The sequence below is a fragment of the Ursus arctos genome, unplaced genomic scaffold (assembly GCF_023065955.2).
Source record: "Ursus arctos isolate Adak ecotype North America unplaced genomic scaffold, UrsArc2.0 scaffold_8, whole genome shotgun sequence".
Lineage (NCBI taxonomy): Eukaryota > Metazoa > Chordata > Mammalia > Carnivora > Ursidae > Ursus > Ursus arctos.
The window spans coordinates 47,715,294-47,727,959 of NW_026623100.1; the positions used below are offsets into that span (position 1 = coordinate 47,715,294).

The window sequence follows — 12,666 nt, forward strand, 5'->3', positions numbered from 1 at the left end:
TGTGTCCAGCTTGGCCCTGGCCCCTTTCTCAGTCTTGTGGTCTCTGGAAGGCCTTTCCACTCGGGGGCTGATTTCTCTTTGTAGCACGTGCTAAGCAGAGCTGCCGGCATGGCTGGGTTTGTTGGGTGTGGTCGTCGTCCTGATCTGGGTGTGGCATCTTCCTTTACTTTTCATCTTTAAAAATGTTTGTTCAAGGGCCCTCTTCACAATAAAGTGAAAACCAGGAAACAGCCTGAATGTTTAATTACAGGAACTTGTTAAATAAACTGTGGTACCAGTACACAACTAGAATAATCGGTAGCCCCAGACCTGAGGATGTAGGCTTATATTAGGACGTTTACAAAAAGACATTGGTAAATATATTCCGTAATGGGGAGGAAAACATTACCAAACTGTGTAGGGTAGGATCTCACTTTTTTCTGAATATGTTTATATCTGCAGGTCTAGAAAGACACACATCAAATCAATTATTACTGGTCATTTTAATGACTGAATGCTGGGTGACTTTCAATTACTATCATGTCTATACTTATTTTTACTTTTCCACAATTAATATATCTCCTGTCATTACGCAGGCCCCACTGCAGGCAAGTGAACAAGCCCTAGCTGAGGCAGGCCCAGAGGCCCCACGCTGGGATTCCCACCATGTCTACACACGAGCAAGTCTGTAAGGCAGAGTCCTATTTCCACCACTAGGGGTGCTATGAACTAGACAATTCCAACGCTCGCTGGGGCGCATGCTCAACATGCAGCAGGTCACTTGCTCCTCGCGGGAACACTGCAGGGCGGCTCAGAAAGTAACAGCACACTTGCTGTCCTCAAGGCCAACCTGCTGGAATGGTGTGTGCTCATTTCCAGGGAGGAAAGAAGGTAGTTCCTCTTCCTGTGTTAGGATCACCCCAACAGGTCTGCCCCAACATGGTGTTTCTGACAGTGATGCTGTCCCTGCTATGCGGGGAGCTGCGGGCCGTTCTGACAACAGGGAAGGCCCGTGTGGAGTGCAGAGTGCCCAGGGCATTCTGGAGGCACACTTAAAGGAGAGAATGGAGGTGGGTTTGGGTGTGAAAAATCAGTCTCAGGGACAGAAGACCATAGAGGCTGGGGTGGAGAATGGAATGGGGACTGAGGAGCGTGAAGAAGGGAGGGGTGGAAAGCACGGAGAAGGACCAGGTCTGTGACATGTTGTTGGCAGCCAAGAGAGGCCACAGTTATAGAAGGAGCCTGCCCATCCCCCCAGAAGCTGCTAGTAGAGTCAGGGAGACATCCCAGTGGGCATGCTGGCCAGGATAGAGGGTGCCCCGGGACCACTCGCCCGGCACTCACCCAAGGTGAAGCCTCTGTAGAGCTGCAGGTAGGCAGTGAAGAGGCGGGCCAGGCAGGTGAGAACCTTGCCGCTGGTCTCCCCGCCGTAGATTTCATAGCAGCAGTGGACCAGGCCGTAGGCGGAGCTCCCGTAGTGCGCCTTGTCCAGCACCCCACAGAGCAGCTCCCCTTCTCTGATGATCACCTGTGGAGGGGACAGCCACCAATGCTGGAATGGAGGTGACACCTCTTGTGTGAGCCACCCCCTCCCTTCTCTGTGTTTTATTAACCTTATTATGTATGTCCCTCCACAGTAACCTGCCTCAAGTCCTTGATGGGAAGAGGGAGTGATGAATCGCTAAATTCTATTCCTGAAACTAGTATTACACTATACTAACTGGAATTTAAATAAACACTTGAAACAAAAGACAAACAAGAAACAACAAAAAAAAGATGTATGTATAAATGGAACTAATATATTTTTTTCTAAATAAAGGAGATAAGGACATAGAGCCCAATATTTTTAAATTATTTTTTCCAAGGACTATACCATACACACACACACACATACACGCACATGCACACACAAACATTTCACTGTGTTTACATGTCCCCCTGCACCACAACCCCACCCATACTGACTTGAGGTTAAGTACTGTTTTCAAGGACCTTGTGACTAAACAGGAGAGCATCTAGAGTATAAACCCCATAACCATGACCTTGGCCTACATGCTCCCTCCCTTGGACTCTAGAAGTAAGAACAACATAACCTTTCTAACATCTTTCAAGGCGTTTCTACTTTCCAAAGTTGGGTTAAAGCGTCAGAAACTAATTAATGGAAGGATTGCTAGCCCCATAATGTAGCACACATTAAACATTTGGTCTCTAAAGGGAAAGAAAAGTGGCAGCTTCAGTTCTAAATAGAATGTCTGCTAGACCCTGTGACAAAGCACTTATGAGCTGGGGACTTCAGGCCTTGGAAGTCTTTAGTGTGGGGCCACCATCTTGCTCGCTTGCAGGAGCGCTGTGCCTGCAGCCAGAAGGTGTGGAACCTCACAGCAGATCCATGGGCTCCAGCCACTCAGGGGTCTCAAGGGAAAACACAGGTTCTGCATTTCCAAGTTTTGCAGAATTGAGTCCAGAGGCCTCTGCTCCCCAAGTGGGTTGTGAGGTTTATATGGAGGGTCAAATGCTAGCAATCAACTCTGACCCTTTCTAAAAGCAAAAGTGACACCAACTCGGGCACAACTCCCTCTCTTATGAACCATGACACCTGATTCTCCCTTTCTCTGTCTCTGTTTTAAATTGATTTGTCTAAACCTGGGACTTGATGTCTCCAACTTGCACAGTTAGGCAGCCACACCTGGGACTCGCACATAGAGTCAGGGTTAAAGCCGGGAACAGGCCGAGGAGACTCCTGCACCCAGGCTTTGCCGCTGATCTTCGCCTTTCCCGATAAGCTCAGTGGGATGTGGTCCTCTGGGATTATGTTAATGAGCAGCGTTGACACAACCTGGATAGAAAAAAAAAAAAAGATAATGCTGACTGTGGGGAGAAAAGCTGAGGAGTTCCCTTTTAGGACCTCCTGTCCCTGTTCATCCTGAAAAGCCAGAGGAGCAAGAAAACAGGCATTTCTGTCTCTGTGGGACAAGCTGACCTCAGTTGTTTTCCACTTACATGGTTTAGGAGGGGGCTTCGGAACAGTAACAAACATACACCATTAAGAACTTCACTGGCATTCTCATTTCCTAAAATAATTCTTTTTTCTTTTTGAGAGCGAGAGCGCACATGAGCGGTAGGGAGGGGCAGAGAGACAGGGAGAAGCAGAACCGCCCCCCAACCCACTGAGCAGGGAGCCTGATGCGGGGCTCGATCCCAGGACCTTGAGATCATGACCTGAGCCGAAGGCAGATGCTTAACTGACTGAGCCACCCAGGTGCCCCTACAATAATTCTTAAAGTGAACAATCTTCTAGACCTGAAGATTAAGTCCCTGAATAGACCAAAGAAAAGAGAAGGAAAAAGTAAATTGCTGTGGCGTCACAGCAGAGAAAGATTTGACTATGTGGTAAAAAAGTAAAAGCAACAACAGTGGGGCTGAGAGATGGTGGGGCTCACAAGGCTGCCCTCTGCCAGAGGTCAGCCCCAACACAATGTCGGTTCCAGGACTGAGGCATCCTTTCATCTTCAGGCCCATCAAAACAGACAATTATTACACACAGTCAGTAACATCCTCCCCACAGAATAGCTTTGACTTTCCGGTGGGTGCCAAGGAAGGACAGGCTACAGAGACTAAGAACTGAGAGTTCTCCCTCTGAAGACCTTCACACAGGAGGCCTGAGGAATCCGACTGAGAAGCTTCAGGGATGAGAGGGTGTTCCAGTGTCTGGTCTACCACTGACTGGTCATGTACTGTGGGGCAAAATGTGCTCTTAGGCTTAGCACTGCTCATTTGTAGAATAGATAAAATTCACCTGTTCTTTCAGCAATGCTATACTGAGTGCTTACAATGGGCCCGGCACTGGGAAGAGTCATGAATGACTCAGTCTGTCTTCACTGTAAATTTCATTCCCAAAGGGGATTGCCCTTGGAGGAAAATAAAATAGGGAAGGAGAACCTGAAGTAGAGCAGGGGGGAAGGGGAAGGGAATATTCAGGATTTTCAGTAAGACGGGCAGGGAAGGTCTCACCAACAAGGTGGTGAGGAAGAGAACTGTGCAGAGATCAGACCATGGTTTTCAGGCAGGAGGCTTTTAGTCTGAGTGAGAAGGAAACCTATCCAGAGGTTTTGATCACAGGAGTGACATACTCTGACTTTACTTTAAACAGGCTCACTTGCTCCAAACACATTCCTGGTCTAGACACTGAGGCTACATAAACGCCTTAGAGAATCAGCCTCCTGAGTGACACTGACAAGAAGGACCAGGACCTTAGAAGTGGTTATTAAAGTTGAGTGAGGAGCACCGTGTGATAAAGTCTGCATGTGAGAAACATCACAGGACCCACTGGTTATGTGACTGGCAACCTGATGGCTCCCACCCAATTAGCTTTTACAGAACTAACACCAGAAATAAATTCTTTCGACTGGAATTAATTATGGCTACTGAGAGGCTGAGGAGTCCTTCCCTTGCCCCAGTTGGGTGCATCGCAGGCCATCCACTCAATAAGCAGCTGCTAACTGCAGGTTAGGAGAGGCAATTTCTCAAGCAGCTGCTCCGCTGAGAACCCAAGTGGGGGCAGCTACACCCAGGTATAACCATGACTCCAGAGGGGGCAAAAGCGCACATTCCCGAAGATGTAGCAGGCAAGGTGCAAATAGGCCAGTGCAACAGGCATGAGGGCTAAGGAGGGGCTAGGAGCTGGCATCAATAAATAGTTCTTTGTACGCCCGTACCAGGCCCCACAATGTGGTGTCTTTTTATGCACACAATGGAGTCAGGACAGTTATGAGGGCAGTTGCCTTTTCATGCATTCACAACAGAAGCAGGAGGAGAATTGGCAGGAGCATCTTTAAAGAAAGCAGACAACACTCTATCTCAACAGAAGATGACCAGTAGGGTCATGACTCACACTCTCCAGAAGGCTAGCACTGCCAGGCAAGAGTAAGGAAGTAAAGGCAAGTGCGTGAGGCCTCCCTGTGATGCCGACCGCAAGCCGCACCTCAAGTAAATCACCATAGCATGACTGTCAGGCTGGGCACAGTCAGGATAGGATGTCTATGTGCAAGGGAACAGCACATAGACCCAACCATCAGAAGTCAAGGAAATATGACCTACCGTCTCATCTATAAAAACAAGAGGGCAGAAAAAGCAAAGCATTCGACAAACTCCAACAACACCCTTTCATGATAAAAACACTCAGCAGAATAGGAATAGAACGAAATGGCATTGACCTAATAAAAGCAAAGCACCTATGAAAAACCCATAGCTAATATACTCAATGGTTGGGGCACCTGGGTGGCTCAGTCGGTTAGGTGTCCAACTCTTGATTTCGGCCCAGGTCATGATCTCATGGTTGTGAGATCCAGCCCCAGGTCAGGTTCCACACTCAGTGGGGAATCTGCTTGAGATTTTTTCTCCCCCTCTGCCCCTCCCCCCACTCACACACTGTCTCCCTCTCAAAATAAGTAAATCAAATCTTAAAAAAAATGTATATCCACATTCACTCAACGGTCCAAGACTAGACATTCTTTGCCTAAGATCAGGAACGAGACAATAGATGATTGGTCTCACCACTTGTATTCAACAATGTACTAAAAGTACTGGCCAGGGTAACTGGGCAAGAAAAGAAATAAAAGGCATCCAGATTGGAGAGGAAGAAGTAAAACTACCTCTGTTTGTAGATGACACGATCTTTTACATGGAAAACCCTAATGAATCCACAAAAAAATTATGAGAGCTAGTAAATGACTTAAGCAAAGCTGAAGGATATATGGTCAACATAGAAAAAATCTATTTCTATACATTAACAATGACAATCTGAAAATGAAATTAACAAAATAATTCCATTTACAAAAGCACCAAAAAAGAAAATACTCAGGAATAAATTTAACCAAAGAAGTGTAAAAGTCATATGTTGGAAAGTCTAACACAATGTTAAAGAAATTAAAGAAAATCTAAATAAATGGGAAGACATCATGGATCAGAAGACTTAATATTGTTAAGATGGCAACAGTCCCCAAATCGATCCACAGGTTCAGTGTAATCCCTACTGAAATTCCAACTGCCAGTTTTGTATAAATGAACAAGGTAATCTTTTTTTTATAATAATATTTTTTATTATATTATGTTAGTCACCATACAGTACATCCCTGGTTTCTGATGTAAAGTTCAGTGATTCATTAGTTGCGTATAACACCCAGTGCACCATGCAATATGTGCCCTCCTTACTACCCATCTCCAGCCTATCCCATTCCCCCACCCCCCTCCCCTCTGAAGCCCTCAGTTTGTTTCTCAGAGTCCATAGTCTCTCATGCTTGAACAAGGTAATTTTAAGATTCACAAGGAAATGCAATAGACCCTGAATAACCAAAACAATCTTGAAAAAGAACAAACCTAGAACACTCACACTACCAGATTTTAATACAACAAAGCTACAGTTATTAGGATACAATAATGGCATAAAGATAAGACATACTGATCAATGGAAGAGCCCATAAATAAACCCACACATCTACAGTTGATTTTTGACAAGGGTGCTAAGAACGTTCAACAAATGGTACCAAGACAACTGTATCACCACATGTAAAAAAATTAAGCTGAACTCCTACCTCACACCATATACAAAAATTAATTCAAAGTGAATCAAAGACCTAAATGTAACGGCTAAAACCCTGTAACTCTACGGTGGAAAAATAGCTACAAATCTGTGTGACCTTGGCTTAGGCAATAGTTTCTTAGATATGACACCAAAAGCACAAGCAACAAAAGAAAAAGTAGATAAATTTCTCGAAATTAAAATCTGTGTGTCAAAGGACACTATTAAGAACTGACAACCCACAGAATGGGAGAAAATATTTGCAAAATATATATGTAATACAGATCTAATAGCTAGGATATATAAAGAACTCCTGGAATTCAACAATAAAAAGACAAACAGCCCAATTACCAAATGGACGAAGGGCCTGAATAAACACTTCTCCAAAGAAGATATTATAAATGGCTAGTAAGCAAATGCAAAGATGCTCTATATTGTTAGGCATTGGGTAAGTATAAATCAAAACCACAATGAGATATCACCCCACACCCACTAAGACAGCAAGAAAGAAAAAGAGAAAGAAAGACAGAGAGACAGACAGAAAGAAAAAGAGAGAAAGCGAAAGAAAAAGAGGAAGAAAGAAAGAAAGGGAAAGAAAGACAAAGAAAGAAGCAAGTGTTAGTATGAATATGGAGCAATTAGAATACTCATGCATTGCTGGTAGGAATGTAAAATGGTACAGCTGTTTTGGAAAACAGTTTGGTAGTTCCTCAAAAAAGTTAAAAATAGCATTACCACATGACCCAGAATTCTACTCTTAGCTATATAGCCAAGAGAACTGAAATACATATTCACACAAAAACTGGTACATGAATATACACAGCAGCTTTATTTATAATAATCACAGAGGGGAACAACCTAAATTATCCATTTATCAACTAACAAACAAAATGAGGTATTTCCATACAATGGAATATCATCCAGCCATAAAAAATGAATGAAGTACTGTTCATGCTACATGAGTGGATTTTAAAAGTATTATATTAGGTAAAAGAAGCAAGTCACAAAAGGCTACAAGTTGTATGATATCATTTACAAGAAATGTCCAAAATACGCAAATCCAGAGAGACAGAAAGTGATTGCCTGGGAATGAGGAGGGAGGAATTGGGACTGATGATAATAGGTACAGGGTTTCTTTTAGGGATGATGGAAATGTTCTGGAATTAGCTAGTGGTGATTGTTGCACAACAGAGCAGACATACTAAAAATCATTGAATTATACCCTTTTAAAAATCATAAATTTTATGTTAAATATGAATTATATCTCAATAAGAAAAACACAGGAGTCAGATAAGAGGATTTTAAGCCTCTTCCAGCAATAACATTCTAGAAATGTTTAATTTACTTTCTGGTCATCTCTTATGCTAAGGAGAAAAGACCATCAGCAACGTTTTCTTAAACTGTGAAGGGTAGCAGTATCTATGAGAATAATGAATGAATTTTTTTATACTAAGACTCTATTGAACTTTAAAAATGTTTTAAAAGTTACAAGGATTTCTTAAAAAAAAAAAAAGTTTTGAAATGTATATACCCTTTGACTCAGCAATCACACCGTGGGAACTTGTCTCAAATATAATCCAAAGAAAGTACACGAGTATAAACGTTAAGTGGGTGCTCACTATAGCACTAGGAAAAACAGTAAAAACTAGGGAACGATGTAAATGTCTGCCAAAAGAAAGCCAGTTAAATCAACTATGGTGTATCCGTATCGTTGGATACAACACAGAATGGGTTAAAAAGAATGACGTGGCTCTACATATATGGATACAGAATGAGCCCCACAATATGTCATTAAGTGAACTAAATACATCACAAAGCAATTTTAAGAACGGTTCTGCCTGTTAACCTAGCTCATGCAGGCAGTTAAATGACCTTCTTGCCACATTCAGAGTGTGTTAGGGTGGTCCAAATTAAAAATACAGACTGCTTGAAATAATGGAATTCCCTTTGGAAGGCCTGGTGGCTCACTCAAAGTAAGCCATGTTAAAAATAAGTGAAAAAACGTCCATGTACCTGCTGGTCAGGAAAACTCATGCCTAAGGTACGAGGACGTCATGGATAAAGAGGTTTAAAATATAAGCTCAAAACTGAATGTCAAATTTAATCATGATTCATGGTTCTCCTGAGCAGGTATAATACCCCATTCTTAATTACTTTCTATTGAGAGTATGTGTGGACACGGAGAGTGCGGTTGGGGAGGGAGGGAATTTTTCCTTTCACATTTCCTTTCACACAGTGTGTGTGTGTATGTGTGTGTTTAAAGATTTTATTTATTTATTTGAGAGAAAGCACAAGTGGGGTAAGGAGCAGAGGGAGAAACAGACTCTCTGCCGAGCAGGGAGCCCGATGCAGGGCTTGACCCCGGGACTCTGGGAACATGACCAGAGCCGAAGGCAGACACTTAACCGTCTGAGCCACCCAGGTGCCCCCACTGTGTTTTTATTTAATAACAAACTTTTGTTACTTCTGCAGTTAAAAGAATTTGAAAGGCAGTGATCTAATAACTGAATTCAGGAAGGTTGTTGAATACAGAGACAATATACACAAATAAATTGTATTTCTACATCCCAATCGTAAATAATTAGAATTAATAAACAATACCATCTGTAAGAGCAATACCCAGAAATCAATTTAATGGAAAATATAAAAGACTTAGATAGTTGAAGGACATACTATGTTCATAATTTGAAAGATTCAATATTGTAAATATGTTGATTCTCCCTAAAGTAATCTAAAGGTACGATGTAATCCCAATAAAAATCCTAGCAGGTATTATTTTTGTGGAAATTTACATGCTGACTGTATATGGAAATACACAGGGCCAAGTATATTCAAGACAGTCTTGAAGAACAAAGCTGGACACTTTTACTATCAGAAATCAGTATTATAAAGCTAAAATAATTAAGATAGCATGGTACTGGTACAATGGAATCAAACAGACCAATGGAACTGAACAGAACCCAGAAAGAGACCCACGTGTATGTGACTAGTTGATTTATGACACAGGAGATACTAAAGAGAAGTGGAAAAATGCTAGTCTTTTCAACAAATGATGTTATATTAACTGGATAGCCACATGGGGAAAAAAGGAATCCCTTACCTTATATCATACACACCCACAAATATCTACTCCAGGCAGACAAGTAGACCTAAGTGTGAAAGTAAAACAGTAAAACTACTAGACAATAACACAGAGGAATACCTTTGTGCACTCAAGACAGGCATTCTTACATAGGACTAGCTATGAATGGCAAATACTGGTGAATTATATTAATAAAATAGCTCTGACCGGGGCACCTGGGTGGTTCAGTTGGTGAGGCGTCTGCCTTCAGCTCAGGTCATGATCCCGGAGTCCCAGGATAGAGCCCCACGACAGGCTTCCTGCTCAGTGGGGAGTCTGCTTCTCCCTCTGCCCCTCACCCAGCTCGTGCTCTCTCTTGCTCTTTCAAAAAAATAAGATCTTTAAAAAAAATAGCTCTGATCATTAGAAAATAGCACTAGGTAAAAAGGCAAAAATTTGGCAATGGACAAACACAAGAATATATATAAAAAACTCTTACCTATTAATAAGAAAATGGCGTGGAATAGAAAACAAGAAAAAGACTTGAATAAGCACTTCACAAATGATGATACCCTAATGGCCAGTAAGCATACGTGCTCAACCTCACTTGTCATTAGGAAAATGCAAATTAAAACCACAACAAGGTGCTACTATACACCCATCTGAATGGCTAAAATTAAACTAATAGAAGCAAACAAACGGTACGATAATATCAACTTCCGCTGAGCATAAGAAGTAACTGGAATTCTCACACCCTCCCGGTAGAACTGTAAAGTGCCCTAAGCACTTTGTAAAAATGTTTATTAATAAATCTATTAAGGTTAAACCCAGATCTTATGATTCGGCAGTTTGATTCCTTGGTATCTAGCCTACAAAATGAATGTATATGTTCAGCAAAATATATATACAAGAATGGTGATGGTACCCCTATTTGTAATAGCCAAATGAAGACAAGCCACATGTCGTTCAAGAGTAAAAGGATAAACGTTATGAGGGTATAGTTACATAATGGAATGGTGTACAGCAATGAAAACGAAGGAACTCCTGCTAGATGATACCATGAATGACTTACACAGAGATATGACTGACCATTCCATTTATATGAAGTTCAAGAAAAAAAAAAAGAGAAGACAAAACGTACTTATAGTTAGAAGTCAGGTTAGGGGGCTACCTTTAGGGAGGGGTGAAAACAGATGGGGTCTGCAGGGGTCTGCTGGGAGTGCTGGTGAGATTCTCCTTCTGATGTGGCTGACACTTTACAAAGGTGTACCCTGCGAGCATTCACTGAGCTGCACACTTGAGATGTGCAATGGCAGGCAAATCCTTTTTCCTTATACGCTCTTTCAACAAATGCTGAGACCTTAGATTCTTAAATGGAAAGAGAAGCACTCAAGACGCTGCGTGAAATGCCCTGGAGAAGGAGCCTAAGACTTCATTTTCTGGGGCGGTACAAATAAACTGCCCAAGCTAAGCTCCTTATCTCCTGATTCTACATGTGGCTGTTTTCTGCAGAAACAGACTGAGCCACCAACAAATTCTTATGCAGGGCAGTCATTCTTCTCTTTTACACCTACTTGCAAATAAGTAACAGCCTGTGGCAACCTCGAAAGAAATACTGAAAAATCTCAACTGTGACACAAGTAAAACCTAGTTTTATTTAATTAAATAGTAATAATCTTAGCCCAGAAACATTATAAAATGAAAAAGAAATTATTCCTAACATGAACCAAATTATTCCATCATTCTGATCTTTTTCTTACCACGCTTTTTCTCATGTACATGCTTAACACGGTTGTGATGGTGACCGCACACAGAATGCTGTAGATATTTCTGCTTTCAACATTAGGTCAGAAAATTTCCCAGACTGCTCGCTATGTGGTCTTTTAAAAGCACTATTTTAAACAGCTACATAATATCTTCACAAATGGATGTTCCACAATTTCCTTAGAGCCAATGTTAAGTATCCAGGTTTTTCTAATTTTCCACCACTATAAACCATGGTGTAACGGAGTGCTTTTTTCAAATAGCTTTTTCTACATTTCAGACTGTTTCCTTTGGCGGAATTCCCAGATTGAAGGGAATCAACATATTTATGGCTCTGGATATATATTCTTTGTCCACCATTTAGTTCTATTTTGAACACACAGCTTATGTTTAAACAAAATGCTAATAAATTCTGGACACTTAATTACTTAAAACATAATCATTCACTTCCAAGATAACTTCAGATGGCTTACAAAATGAAGACATATAAAGAGAAATAATAAAAATAATAGAAATAGAAATAATAAAGTAGACAAATACATACAGCCAACTAAGTCAGGGGTCAGCAAACCATAGCCTGTAGGCCTAATCTGGCCTACTACCTGTTTTTGTAAGTAAAGTTAATTGGCTTACAGTCATGCTCACTCATTCATGTTTTGTCTATGGCGGCTTTCATGCTACAACTGCAGAGCTGAGCAGCTGCAACAGAGACTATCTGATCTGCAAAGCCTAAAATATTTACTGTCTGGCTTTTACAGAAAAAGCTTACCACTCCTTGAACTAAACCATCTATTCTTCTAGATTTCAATCTTAAATTGCAAAATTCCCCATCTATTCTGTTAAACTGATTTCCACTTCTGGCCAAGATAGAGCAACAGTGACCCAATGACTCGACTCTTCCACCAAAAACAGCAACAAAAGCAGACATGAACACGAAACAGTGGTTTTCAAGACAACGGACACTAGGCAATGAAGGACAATGATCAGCAGACAGAGTAGACTTGAACTATTTATTAACTGACCCTGACATTTTTAGAGCACTCCACTTAACTACAGTTGAGTATACATTATTTTTACGGGCACACAGAATACTTACCAAGATACACCATAGTAAACATAATCTCATACACAAACGTCAATAAATTTAAAAGGATTCCAGTCACCCAATGTATGTTCTCTTGCCACAATGGAATTAGATTGGAAATCCGTAACAAAGATATCTGGAAAATCTCTAAATATGTGGAAACTAAATAATGGATTTCTAATTAACTAATGGATCAAAAAG

At 41.4% G+C, this 12,666-nt stretch overlaps 1 protein-coding gene across 1 annotated transcript in view; it reads right to left on the reverse strand.

The window, feature by feature from the left end:
* POLR1A (RNA polymerase I subunit A) overlaps positions 1–12,666 on the reverse strand; it is an 86,550-nt gene that overhangs the window by 34,414 nt on the left and 39,470 nt on the right. Inside the window, exons 15-16 of the mRNA XM_026481395.4 lie at positions 2,666–2,815; positions 1,324–1,507 (exon numbers count right to left, since the gene is read on the reverse strand). Coding sequence (XP_026337180.2) covers positions 1,324–1,507; positions 2,666–2,815 — 334 coding nt within the window. The remainder of the gene's footprint in view (positions 1–1,323; positions 1,508–2,665; positions 2,816–12,666) is intronic.